Raw genomic sequence first — 12347 nt, 5'->3', positions numbered from 1 at the left:
CCTAGCCACATTTGAAAAACCTCAAATTAAATGTACCTTGACTTCCATTTAACATTGAACAGAAAATTGATTTGATTACAGGTAAATTTTGTCCATTTTGGAAGCTATAATTGCCAAGTAGTTTGATGTAATTGCTTTACACGTCAAACACAAGACACAACAGTGTTTAAATATATAAATGTATACAAACTGTCAGGTCACAAAATAAATTATTTAAAAAGTAATTAATGCATTATTTTCAGCTGGGGAATAGCATATCTTTCATGATCCAAGAAAATCATGGCTTTGTTTTAAAGCAACTATATCCTAAACAGGGAAAGACAAAACAAGAAATAAATCAAGCTAATGGTGAATCTAGGCAAAGAATACTTTAATATTAGGCAGTCGTTTTTCATTATAAGTAATAGATATTTAAATAAAATATGTGTCAAAATTATTTAATATTCAAAATACTTTTCACATAAGTATTAAGTCCAATGTTAGTTGTATATAAGAAACATAAAAACATCAAAGTAAAAATATAAGTTTATGATTTAAATGTGCTATATTGGACAATGAATTTCATGTTTAGTTAGGTAAATTAACCTGAATAATTCTTTCTTATTTATTTATGAAAGCCTTAATCATATGACCAAATGATTCAGATTTTAACTGGTAGACTTTCATTTTAAATTCTAACTTCCTGTTATGAAATGCAAGTGATTATATTGGACTAAGCCAGATTTTTATGAATTTTTTTATCTATTGGCAGAACTTATAAGTATAGATATCCAACCCAGTAAACCAGATTGAACAAGGCAAAAGCTGTTGGGAAAAAGATCCTGGAGTAGGAGTCGATTTTGGCAATGCGTATGTGTATTCGCCCTTCTCTCCAGGACCCAGTTCTGCAGTCTTCAAAGCAACAGAAAAAGGTAGCACAGTCTTTGCCCTCCAAGCACTGGTAACCATAATCATCTTCCCCTTGAGGCATAGAAATGTTGTTCATGGGAATCAGAGTAGATCCAGCATGGAGACCTGGGGATACCTGAGTAATTAAGGGAGACCATGAGACAGAAAAATACAAGAAAAGAAAATAAATTTGCTCCTGCCAGGGACTCATCAGGAAACAGATAATCAATTAAAAAACACACCTTGATTCAAAATATTGGTTGTTTTCAATTACAATGTATTTGCAGATTTCAATCAACTTTGTTATAGGTAGCTTTTCTTCTATTCAGAAAACTATGTAGGAAAAGGTAACTTTATACAATAGGTTATATTTCCAGGTTAACTAGAAAGTTTATTTACAAAAATATTGTCAACTATGAATCTAAGTAGAAAATGGCAATGAACATGTTTCTATGGTGTTGAACATTCAAACAATTATAATGTTGCTATTGGATGTTATACAATTTACTTATCTTAGCTATAATGAGAATAAATAGCAAGAAAAGATATTCTAATAGGAAAAACGCTTTGGATTCTTCAAAAATAGAAGGGGCTACTGGGACAATTAATGCTGGTTACCTGGAGCTAAGAAATTAGTGGAGATTAAGAAGAGATGAGCATCCTTGAGGTGAAATCTGGGAAGTTTTTTTCTGAGAGCACAAAGAAGCTGTGTTCCAAAGATAGTCAAGGTTGTACCTTATGCTGCAGCTGTCCTTGGTAATATTTAAGAGTCACCCAGGTGGTACTAGGTTTGAAGGAATGAAAGGGTAATGAAGAACAGCTGAGGCTTGGCACCGAGAAAGGTCATGGAAGGCCATTAGTGAAGGTGCAGCCTCAGTTGCAGTTGATGGCCCAGGACTGAAGAGGTCATGCAAAGGAGGCTAAAAGACCTACAGGTGATACAGAAAGAAATCAGCTGGCAGCAGCCTATGCCCCGGGGACCCCTCAGACATCTCACCACTTCCAGGTTGGAGACTTGGCTACATACAACAACACTGAGCCCAGACACTTGAGCCTCGCCAGAAAGAACCGTACCTGGTGCTGCTGACCACCCTGACAGCTGTCAAGTCTTGGCCTTCACCAGCCACATACTAGTCGTTGGGGCTGAGAGCTGGGACCTAGAGGGACACTCAGATCTTCAAAAAGCTCCCTAGAAGGGGTTGGGGATTTAGCTCAGTGGTAGAGTGCTTGCCTAGGAAGCGCAAGGCCCTGGGTTCGGTCCCCAGCTCCGATAAAAAAAAAAGAACCAAAAAAGAGCCAAAAAGCTCCCTAGACTTAACACATCAGAGATGGTTCGAGAGCTGGTTTAGTAGATCTCCTTGAATGACTACTCTGATATCTTCCCTTATGGGACCCTTCTTAATTTTGCTTCTGTTTCTGATTATAGGTCCCTGTGTGTTAAATAAGCTAGTTACCTTTATTAGAAAAAGATGAGTACTGTTCAGATTTTGATGTTACGTCAACAATATCATGTTTTACAAGGTTAAAAAAAAACAATATTATAAAGATACAAAAATATAGTTCTAAGATTAGAACTAGCCACGAGAAGAAGTGGGGAATGAAAGATAAAAGTTTTAAAGTTGCCCCCCTAGACACAAAGTTTAGAGCAGAAAAAGAAAACAGGTTAGGCCCCAGAATTGTATGTTCCAAGAAGCCTCTCCTAGGGCTATAGAATGGATAATTACATTGGCCAGCTCAACAGCTTTCTCCCAGAAACTAGCTGACCATAAATCTTAGAGAAAAATTTTGAGAAGCAGGAAACAACTTCTCCTAGGAACTAGCAGACCATGAAGTTAAACAATCTGAGAAGTAAGAGACAGCTTCTCCTAGGAAACAATCTTGGGAGACAGAGAGTTCTTCCTTGTGATTTTTCACTGTTATTCTATGACGACATCCCTGCCCCCTCAGGTTGTGGTTTCTCCCTTTAAATACCTCTTCTCCCAGCCTCTCGGGGTCGAACTCCACTGCCCCTGCGTGGGACACGAGTCTCGACCCCAGTGCACTGGTTGCTATCGATAAACCTCATGTGATTACAACAAGGACGGTCTTGTGTGAGTTCTTGGGGGGTTGCGTCATCCCGAGACTTGAGTGAGGGTCTCCCCACTCTGGGGGTCTTTCAATGACCACGAAAATCAGCTGCAGTGGAGTGCATCAACCTGAGTTTGGAGTGCTACAGAGAGCAGGACTGGAGAAGTGATGCCAGCCTTTTGGAGTAGCCCAGAAGATCATGTGTGGATATCAGACTTTGAAACAAGAAACTGTAACATTGAAGTTGCCCTGGAGTCCAGAAAGCTGCTAATCGGGAGTAGAACCAGTGCAGGAGAAAGAAGTTTGTTGCATTCAACAAAGATGAAAAAGGAGCTGGAGATCTGAAGAACGTTTTAACACTGGACATGGAGATGCAGAGTGTGGAGTTTCCTGTCTTGCTTTGGGGATTACAGTTAAGTGGCTGAATGAATCTCATAATAGACTTTGATCTTTTGACTTTTGACACTATTAAGACTACTATAAACTATTGGGACACTGGGAGTTGGACTAAATGTTTTTTTGCATTATGCTATGTTTAGGTATGACCCCTGTAGATTTGTGTGTTTGAACATGTCTATGGAGGCCAGGGAATGGTATATGAAGGTTTGTATATGCTTGGCCCAGGGAGTGTCACTATTTGGAGGTGTGGCCTGGTTGGAATATGTGTGTTGCTGTTGGAGTAGGCTTTAACCCAGTCCTAACTGTCTGGAAGTGAGTGTTCTGCTAGCTGCCCTCCAGATGTAGAACTCTCAGCTCCTCATGAACCATGCCTTCCTAGATGCTACTATGCTCCTGACTTGAGTTTAATGTACTGAACCTCTGGATGTGTAAGCCAGGCTCAATTAAGTTGTTTTTTATAAGAGTTGCCTTGGTCATGGTGTCTGTTCACAGCAGTAAAACCCTATTGAAGACAGAGAATAAAAGTTGATAACAAGGGAGTTGAAAAAAAAAAAAAAAGGAAAAACGCTTTGAAAAACCAGAAAGGACAAAGACATATATGGTACATGTACAAGTTAGTAATGCATATAGACACATCAAAACTCAGCATTAGGAGCAAGAGATGCATCAAACTAGGCTCATTGAGGAATGTGGCAATCTTCTCTGGGGAAAATTTATTGGTGCCTAAGTAAGTTTTATAAGCTGTTATACAACAATCAATACTGCTTGACCATAATAATAACTCAAGGATTATTTGAGATCCTTATGAAATTAACATTTTATAACAGGTTCTGATTATTATTTTTATTTTATTATATTTCCATGTGTGTTCATGTGCATCTGCACAATAATGAATATATAGGATAAATGTAAAGTCCTTGAGACCTGAGATTGAACTTAGTTTGTTAGTCTTGGTAAAATATGTATTTACATGCAGAGATACCCAACTGATTCTGAATATGAATATTTGTAATGATAAAAATAATATTTGAAAATGCCGTAGCTCAGGAAAGAGTTGAAATATTAGCTAATATAAAGCAAGTAGTTTAGAGTCAGAAAAACTTGGGCTGTATGTGTGAACTTGAAGAAGAAATATGGCTGTTCCTCTGTCTCTGAGATCCCTGTCATGGAAAAGTGACTGTTTCAATGCTACAGACCAACTTAAGTAATAGGGCATGTGGAGCATGCATTTGGTGGCAACTAGGCAACACGTACTACTGCTGTTCCTTCTAAGTTGCTATTGCTTTCTGAAAAGAGCATGTCAAACAGACTATAAAACACATGGCAAAATGCACATACACATTCTGCTAACAAGAAGAGTGGTTATTACAAAAAAAATCAATCCATTAAAATGGCAGGAAGACAACAGCTTTAGTCATCCATTGTCCTCCATAACTTTGGGATGGTGTGATATTACTGAGGCATGGCTTATAAATCTCACTCTAAGCACTGTTTTGTGGCCATCTAAGCAGTAAATCAGAAGTCAAGAATATAAACACCATTATACTGGGCTTAATTCTTTCTCATATAGACGGTTATCAATTTTTTTTTGCATTAGATTTTGAAAAAAAAATAGCCACCTCACAGGCATGATATATTTTAAGAGAAATAATTAAAAATCAAATGATATATGAGTTTCTTCAAATTTGAACTTTTATTCAAAGCTGTTGTGTTTCTAAAACATAAGAAAATACAGACGAATAAACTGTGAAAAGTTGAGCAGATGCAGACTGCGAAGAAATGGCTCCGAAGACAGAGCGTTTGCCCTGCCTAGTGGGCGTGGTGGTTTCCAGTTACAACAGTGCTTGAGAGACAAGTGACAGTGGATCCCAGGGTAAGCTAGCTACCTCCCCTAGCCTACCTGTGAAACTTGGGTTCAATAGGAGACCTCAACTGAATAAAGTGGAGACTTTTTAGCTTCCTGTCTTCTGTTTTAGAGTATTTGTTTTAGGACACTAGAAATGATCCATGGAAAAGGATTTAATCAAAGGTGAAGGCAGGAGAAGGAAAGGAAAATGGTGGCAGAGAAGAATAATGCTGGAACCAGAAGGGTTGCAGCTGGTGTGAGTGATGGTGAGGGTGGGACAGGAGTGAGGAAACGGCTTAACAAAATGAGCTGTGTGTAAGAAAGCTACATGGAAATCTATGACATTGGCACAAAAGGAAAGTTTATAAGATGATAAGCACCTGTGGGTTGGGACCAAATGGGGGACTAAAGTTTTAAGCCAGAATGAGTGCAGGAATGGGGCCAAAGGGAGAAGAGAAAAAGAAAGGAGAGGACAGGGAGTGGGTTAACAAAAATGTTGGATGGATGAAAACTCTTTTAAAAATCACAAGTTTGTAAGCTATTTAAAAATATAAGGAGAAGTAAAAGATCATAAAATGGAAATATGGACTGTAAGATACCTCCTCATCAGAGAAGCATCTTTTTTTTTGCAGAGACTCAGAAAAGTTCAATGGGCAGAAAATAAGAAATATATACATGATGTGACATCACATCCTACATGCACAGTTCAGAGGTCATGTGGAAAAGAAAGATTATGAAAGATTTTAAAGAGCCAAAGGTAGTGGGTTTCCATGCTGGAACAATTTTACCAGACACGACATGGCTGTTGTAGCAAGAACCTTAGTACATACGACTCATAGCAGAAGACCCTTGTAAGATAAAGCCCGCTAATCATTCCAAGGCTGGATTAAATTGGGGAGGACTTTATGAGGTTTCAGTCCTGTCGGAGGAGGTATTAGCAATTGATGACTGATAAGGGAAGGAGAGTCTATCTTCTTCAGGCATGTGGCCCTGTAGATGGTCCAACAGTACGTACATGCTAGTAGAACTAAATGGACTCAAAGAGTATAAAAAGCAAACACATAAAGGTAAATTTTGGTCAGAAGGCTTAGGATAGATTGGAGACGAGTGAATGGGCATTTACATTATCAAAACATAAGAATACATAAAATTCTCAAAAAAATAAATATCATGTTTTAATAATTCCTTTTACTTAAAGGCTGGATTTTCTGTTTGTATGTTTTTTGTTTGTTTATTGTTTTTATTACTTTTATTTATTCATTTATTTTTACAGTCTATTCATAATACCCCTCCCTGTCCATCCCCCAACAGGTCCTCATCACATTCCTCCTGTCCCTGTCTCCAAGAGGCTGTCCCCACCCCTACTCACACCCCACCCCTGCCAGGCCTCCCCACTCCCTAAAAACAAAACAACCCAATCCAAAAATGGGGTATAGTACTAAACAGAGAATTCACAACCGAGGAATCTTGAATTGCTGAGAAGCACTTAAAGAAATGCTCAAAGTCCTTAGTGATCAGAGAAATGCAAATCAAAAAGACCCTGAGATTCCACTTTACACCAATCAGAATGGCTAAGATTAAAAACTCAGGTGACAGTACATTTTGGCAGATGCGGAGAAAGGGGAACACTCCTGAATTGCTGGTGGAATTGCACACTGGTACAACCCTTCTGGAAAACAACCTGGAGGTTCCTCAGAAAATTGGAAGTAGCTCTACCTGTAGACCCAGCAATACCGCTCTTGGGAATATACCCAAAGTTTGCCCCAACATGCCACAGGAGGACATGCTCCACTATGTTCATAGTAACCTTATCTGTGAAAGCCAAAAACAGGAAACAACTGAGATGTTCCACAAACAAAGAATGGATACACGAAATGTGGTTCATTCTCACAATGGAATACTATTCAGGTGTTAATGACAAAGACATTATGAATTTTACTGGCAAATGGATGGAACCAGAAAATATTATCCCAAGTGAGATAACCCAGTCCCAAAAGTACATGCATGGTACGCGCTCATTAATAAGTGGATATTAATGAAATAAGTACCAAGTACTCAGGATACAATCCACAGAACTCAAGCAGTTTAACAAACTTAAGGGTCCACATGAGGATAATTCAGTTCCTCTTGGGAAGGAGAAGAAAGAAATCATGGGGGAGGGAGAAGGAGAAGGCTGGTTGGAAGAGGAGAGGGGAGGAGAGAAAAGACCTTCTAGAATGTGCCAGGGACCTGGAAGGTGAGATAATCTCAGGACTCAAAGGGAAGGAACTTATGAAATGCTCAACAGTGAGGAGAGGGAAGTTGTTGAGTCTACCTTCAGGAGACAGACAGGGCATCAAGTGGAGAGATGGGGTTGCCATCCCACAACCAATACTCTGACCCAGAATTGTTCCCATCTAAAAGAACTGTAGGGACAAAAATGGAGAGAAGAGACCTCCACTGGTAAGGAGGTCCAGTGACTGGCCCAACTTGCGATCCATCTCAAGGAGAGTCTCCAAGGCCTGACATTGTCACCTATGCTATGGTGTGCTTACAGACAGGAACCTAGCATGGCTGTCCTCTGAGAAACCCAACAAACAGCTGTCTGAGTCAGATGCAGATACTTACATCCAACCAATGAACAGAAGCTGGGAGAACCCTGTGGTTGAATTAGGGAAAGCTAGAAGAAGCTGAGAAGGAGGGCAATGGCATAAGAAGACCAGCAGTCGGGGTTGGGGATTTAGCTCAGTGGTAGAGCGCTTGCCTAGGAAGCGCAAGGCCGTGGTTTCGGTCCCCAGCTCCGAAAAAAAAAAGAACCAAAAAAAAAAAAAAAAAAAAGAAAAGAAAAGAAGACCAGCAGTCTTGACTAACCTGGAGCCCTGATGTCTCTCAGAGACAAAGCCAGCAACCAGATAGCATACACTCTCTGGAAAAAGATAAATATCTTAATATCCTAATGACGACGTTTAGAGGAGTAAATAGACGTTTCCGTAATAAGGAATCAAGTAGAGGCTGGAAAAGTTCTCACTGTTTAAGTCCACATATGGCATGAGGCTTTTCAGAGAACCTGGTACAGGGTCTTAGCTCTCACTATGTATGGTTCACAGACACCTCTAACTTTATGTTCAGGAGTCATCTACTGAACCCGATGGTCCCCTGTGCTCATATGCACATATACATACACAGTCACACACACGATTAAAATGATAAAATGAAGCTTTTAGAAAAAGAATCAAATTCACAAGCATAAAAGATAAAAATATTAAATAAAAAGAGGGACCATAAATTTGACATTTATTTTACATTATAAAATATAATAAAATTTACAAGTTAGAAGAAATAAAGTGGCATCAAAATTGGTCATAAATATGAATTTAAATTTTAAGACTTAAATTTAAACAATATACAAAATACTAATACGTGAGTGAATATATTTATTCCTATATATTCATATAAATATATTCACATATATGGAAATAAGACAATAAAAAAGCTTATCTTTCATATAAAATAAGTATTTTTCACTTTTTCTGACATTTTTGCTTTGAAATTTGTTATAAAATATTAGAAACAAGTGAGATTATTCATGAGAATAAAGCCAAAATGGTGATACATTTTAATGTTGAAATCTGTGGCCACAGAGTTAGGCAGAGATAGCCATGTTTCTCATTACACATTATTGCTCTATTTATTTATTTGCTTCAAATACTAATATTAGTATAAATTTAGATTTTTGTCGGATCTTATTCCATGATTAATATAGTTATTTAGTCTGAGGACAGTAGTAACCCAAACATATGCTATATAAGATGACAAAATAGAAAGGTACGAGTGGGACCTGGATGCATGTGAACTCACATTATCTAACTGATGTTGCAGTTGACATTAAGCGATTACCGCCTTATCCCACCATCCACTGACATTTTGTAATTTCTTAAGCTGCTGCCTTTTTGGTAGTTGTTGTATTTTACATATTACCAATACCACAAAATACTGCCTAGGAGCTTTGCCAAACACCATTTCAGAAGAAAAAAAAATCTTTTATGATTTGTGAGATTGAAGATTGACACAAGTGTTTGTTATTTCATTGTATCCTCTGAAAGCTATCTGAGGGTTTATTCATGCAGACATGTGCTGATTGGAAAGGGGATTAGCCTTTTGCACAAAGAAGACTGAACTGGGGGGCTGGTAGTCCCTTCCCCGCATTCTCTTCCTTTGAGATGCCAGTTTTTATTTTCAGTGGTATGGTGTTTCTTGAGCTAATACCATAGTTGTAAGATTTAGGGCCCACCTCTTCAACAAGTTAAGAATACACACTATGTACTTATCCTCAATTTTCATTATTGTATATAGATGCCACTCTCCCATTCTATTTAGAAATGTCTGTAGCATGTCAGAGCTGAAAGAACAAAAACTATAATCTTAACATGACACTAGAAATGCACAAGTTATCCACAAACTACTTGTCTATCTTCAACATGAGTAATTTTGTCCAGAAAGCTCCTGTGTTGTAAGCAGTGGTGTCCAATGGAGCTGCAATATACTCTCTGTCAACTATACTCAGCATAGCAGGAGCATGTCAAATATGGAGTGCAAAAATGCTATGAAGACATTACCTTTTGAATTTTGTTCAGCTCATATCACTTGGAACCCACCTAACCAGTTTCTAACAGCTACTGTATTAGATGTCATATCTCTGGGCATAAACTAGTTTTCTCTCATTCCAGTCTCCAAACCTCAACTCAGTTCATGTGGTTTTTCCTCTGTTTTAATTTTTCTCCAAATTTTTTTCTTCTGAAAACTGCAATTTATTGTCCAGACAACTACTTTGACAGTGCTACAGTATCTCTATAAACTTTCTCTGCCAGATGTTGAATGGAATACATATTTTTAAAGGCCTTACAAGTGAATTCTTTCCACTTGAAATGAAAGGAAATTTTTCTGAGTACCATGTGACCCACATTCACATAGTTGTCTTCTCAACACTATGTGTCTATTAAAATTATACCTCACAGACCACTTTCCATGGTGTCTCAAGCAGTCCATGGATGCTAGGCATAGCCTGTGTAGAACTAAAACCAAAGTTTACTAGGCTCTAACGTTTAAAATATAATAGATGAAATAAAATAGGATTAAAATCATGTCCAAATTTATAAATCAAATAATATAAAAACAAGAAAAGAGATTCAAATCATTAAGCTCCCAAACTTAAAGTGAGCAACATGATCCCATGAGTCTAATGGTGCACGCATCACAGTAGTGTTACAAGCTGCTTATCGAGAAGAGATGTTTTACACTGTCTTTATTTGAGCTTCAGCATAATCTGCTCTGAGCGTTCTTGCTGGAATCAGTAATATACTGTCACTGTCAATTTTGGTGACGTGAAAACCTACTTTTAATAAATACTTTGAACAGAGGAAATGTTAAAATGAAAGGCAGCAAGTCAGAGCTGTATGTTCTCAAACGTCCTGTGTGTTAGTCTGTGATCCAACATTAAACAAAGCTGTCCTCATGAAAAATCACCAAAAGTGTGCTTGTATGGTTTCTTTGAGTGTAAATGAAATCATGTAAAGTGCTCAAATCAATTCCTGGAACCCTCAATGAATGTCAGAGATTGGATTCAGGTTGCTATAATTGCCTTTATAAAATGAAATTACTGTCAATCATCAAGTTGTTACATGTATTAGAATCATTAAAATCAATTTTACCATCAATTTATGCAGTCTGTAATTTAGTCACTGTGATTGGGAACGTGAAGGTCTACAAATCTACAGAAACAAGGAAGAATGGAAGAGCTATGACTTTCTGCTACCGCTGGGTTTTAACCTTAAATGTGACCTTACTTTTTAAAAGTAAGTTAATTCCATGTGTCATTCATTGTTGAAAATCCAAACGTATTATGAAATAGAAATCAAAGAGATGTTATTTGATGTTATTAATATTTGCTTTGTTACATTGACACAAGGCCTTATTTTACAGCCCAGAACACATAACAGTCCCCCTCCTATACCTTCCAACTGCTGAAATAGCAGGTGTGAAAAAACACAACCATATTCAAAATGCATCCTAAATAACTTTTGATACTTTTATAAAATAATTTAATATAGAAGAACCTTACAGTAATTGAATAGAAATTGCCAGAACTCATGTCTTTGTTCTGATGTTAGTGGAGGCACCGAGTTTCTCTGCATTTACAACACATATTTTCTGTCAATTGCTTGCTTCTGTGTGTTTAACCCGTTGCACATGTGGAAACTAGGAAACATGAAGAGGACTTTTGATGAGGGAGATGCATGTGTGGAATGGGAATTTGTACAGATATGAAGTGAACACAAAAAAGCAGGGGAAATCTTGGGACAGAAACACGGAAAGCAGGTAGTGAAGTAATCAGGATTCGAGACACGAGAGCCTATGGGAAGGCATGAGAGCATATTGGAAACCTATGATGTTGCAATTAAAGTAAAAATACAATGAGAGAGAATAATAGAACACATTAGATATGAGGTAACAGCGGGGGAATAAAGATTTAAGTGAACATTGAGATATCTTGAAAAGGAATGAGCACCATACCCTCATAGATTTGAATGTTTCTTCTCAGTTGGTGAATTGTTAGGAAGGATTAGATGGTGGCCTTGTAGGAGGAGGTATTTCACTGAGAGTAGGCTTAGGGTTTCAAAAATCTCTCTCTCTCTCTCTCTCTCTCTCTCTCTCTCTCTCTCTCTCTCTCTCTCTCTCTCTCCTACCTGCCGTTCATGTTGTTACGCTCTCAGCTACTGTTCCAGTGCCATACCTGTCTGGTTTGTGCAGTGATGATCATGGACTAACCATATAAAACCCTAAGAAAGCCCCCAATTAATGCCTTCATTCATAAGAGCTGCTTTTATGTTGTTATCTTTTCACAGCAATGGAAAAGTAACTAAAATAAAAACTGTGGAGATTTGGGGGAAGGGGATGAATTAACTAAAACTACAGATGTAGAAAGAAGCACCATGAAACCCCATTCATTTTTTTCAGTTTCTTTTTTTTTTTATTAACTTGAGTATTTCTTATATACATTTCGAGTGTTATTCCCTTTCCCGGTTTCCGGGCAAAAATCCCCCTCCCCCCTCCCCCCTCCCCTTCCTTATGGGTATTCCCCTCCCAACCCTCCCCCCATTGCCGCCCTCCC

General features: G+C 38.1%; 1 protein-coding gene across 1 annotated transcript in view; it reads right to left on the bottom strand.

Moving 5' to 3' along the window:
• Positions 1-514: 514 nt before the first annotated feature.
• Positions 515-12347, bottom strand: part of Gabrg1 (gamma-aminobutyric acid type A receptor subunit gamma 1) — a 71360-nt gene continuing 59527 nt past the window's right edge. Inside the window, exon 9 of the mRNA NM_080586.2 lies at positions 515-1024. Coding sequence (NP_542153.1) covers positions 755-1024 — 270 coding nt within the window. The 3' untranslated portion in view covers positions 515-754. The remainder of the gene's footprint in view (positions 1025-12347) is intronic.

The sequence above is a fragment of the Rattus norvegicus genome, chromosome 14, assembly GCF_036323735.1.
Source record: "Rattus norvegicus strain BN/NHsdMcwi chromosome 14, GRCr8, whole genome shotgun sequence".
Lineage (NCBI taxonomy): Eukaryota > Metazoa > Chordata > Mammalia > Rodentia > Muridae > Rattus > Rattus norvegicus.
Note: the sequence above shows the minus strand (reverse complement) of the source record. Positions and strands in the feature narration are given on the sequence as shown.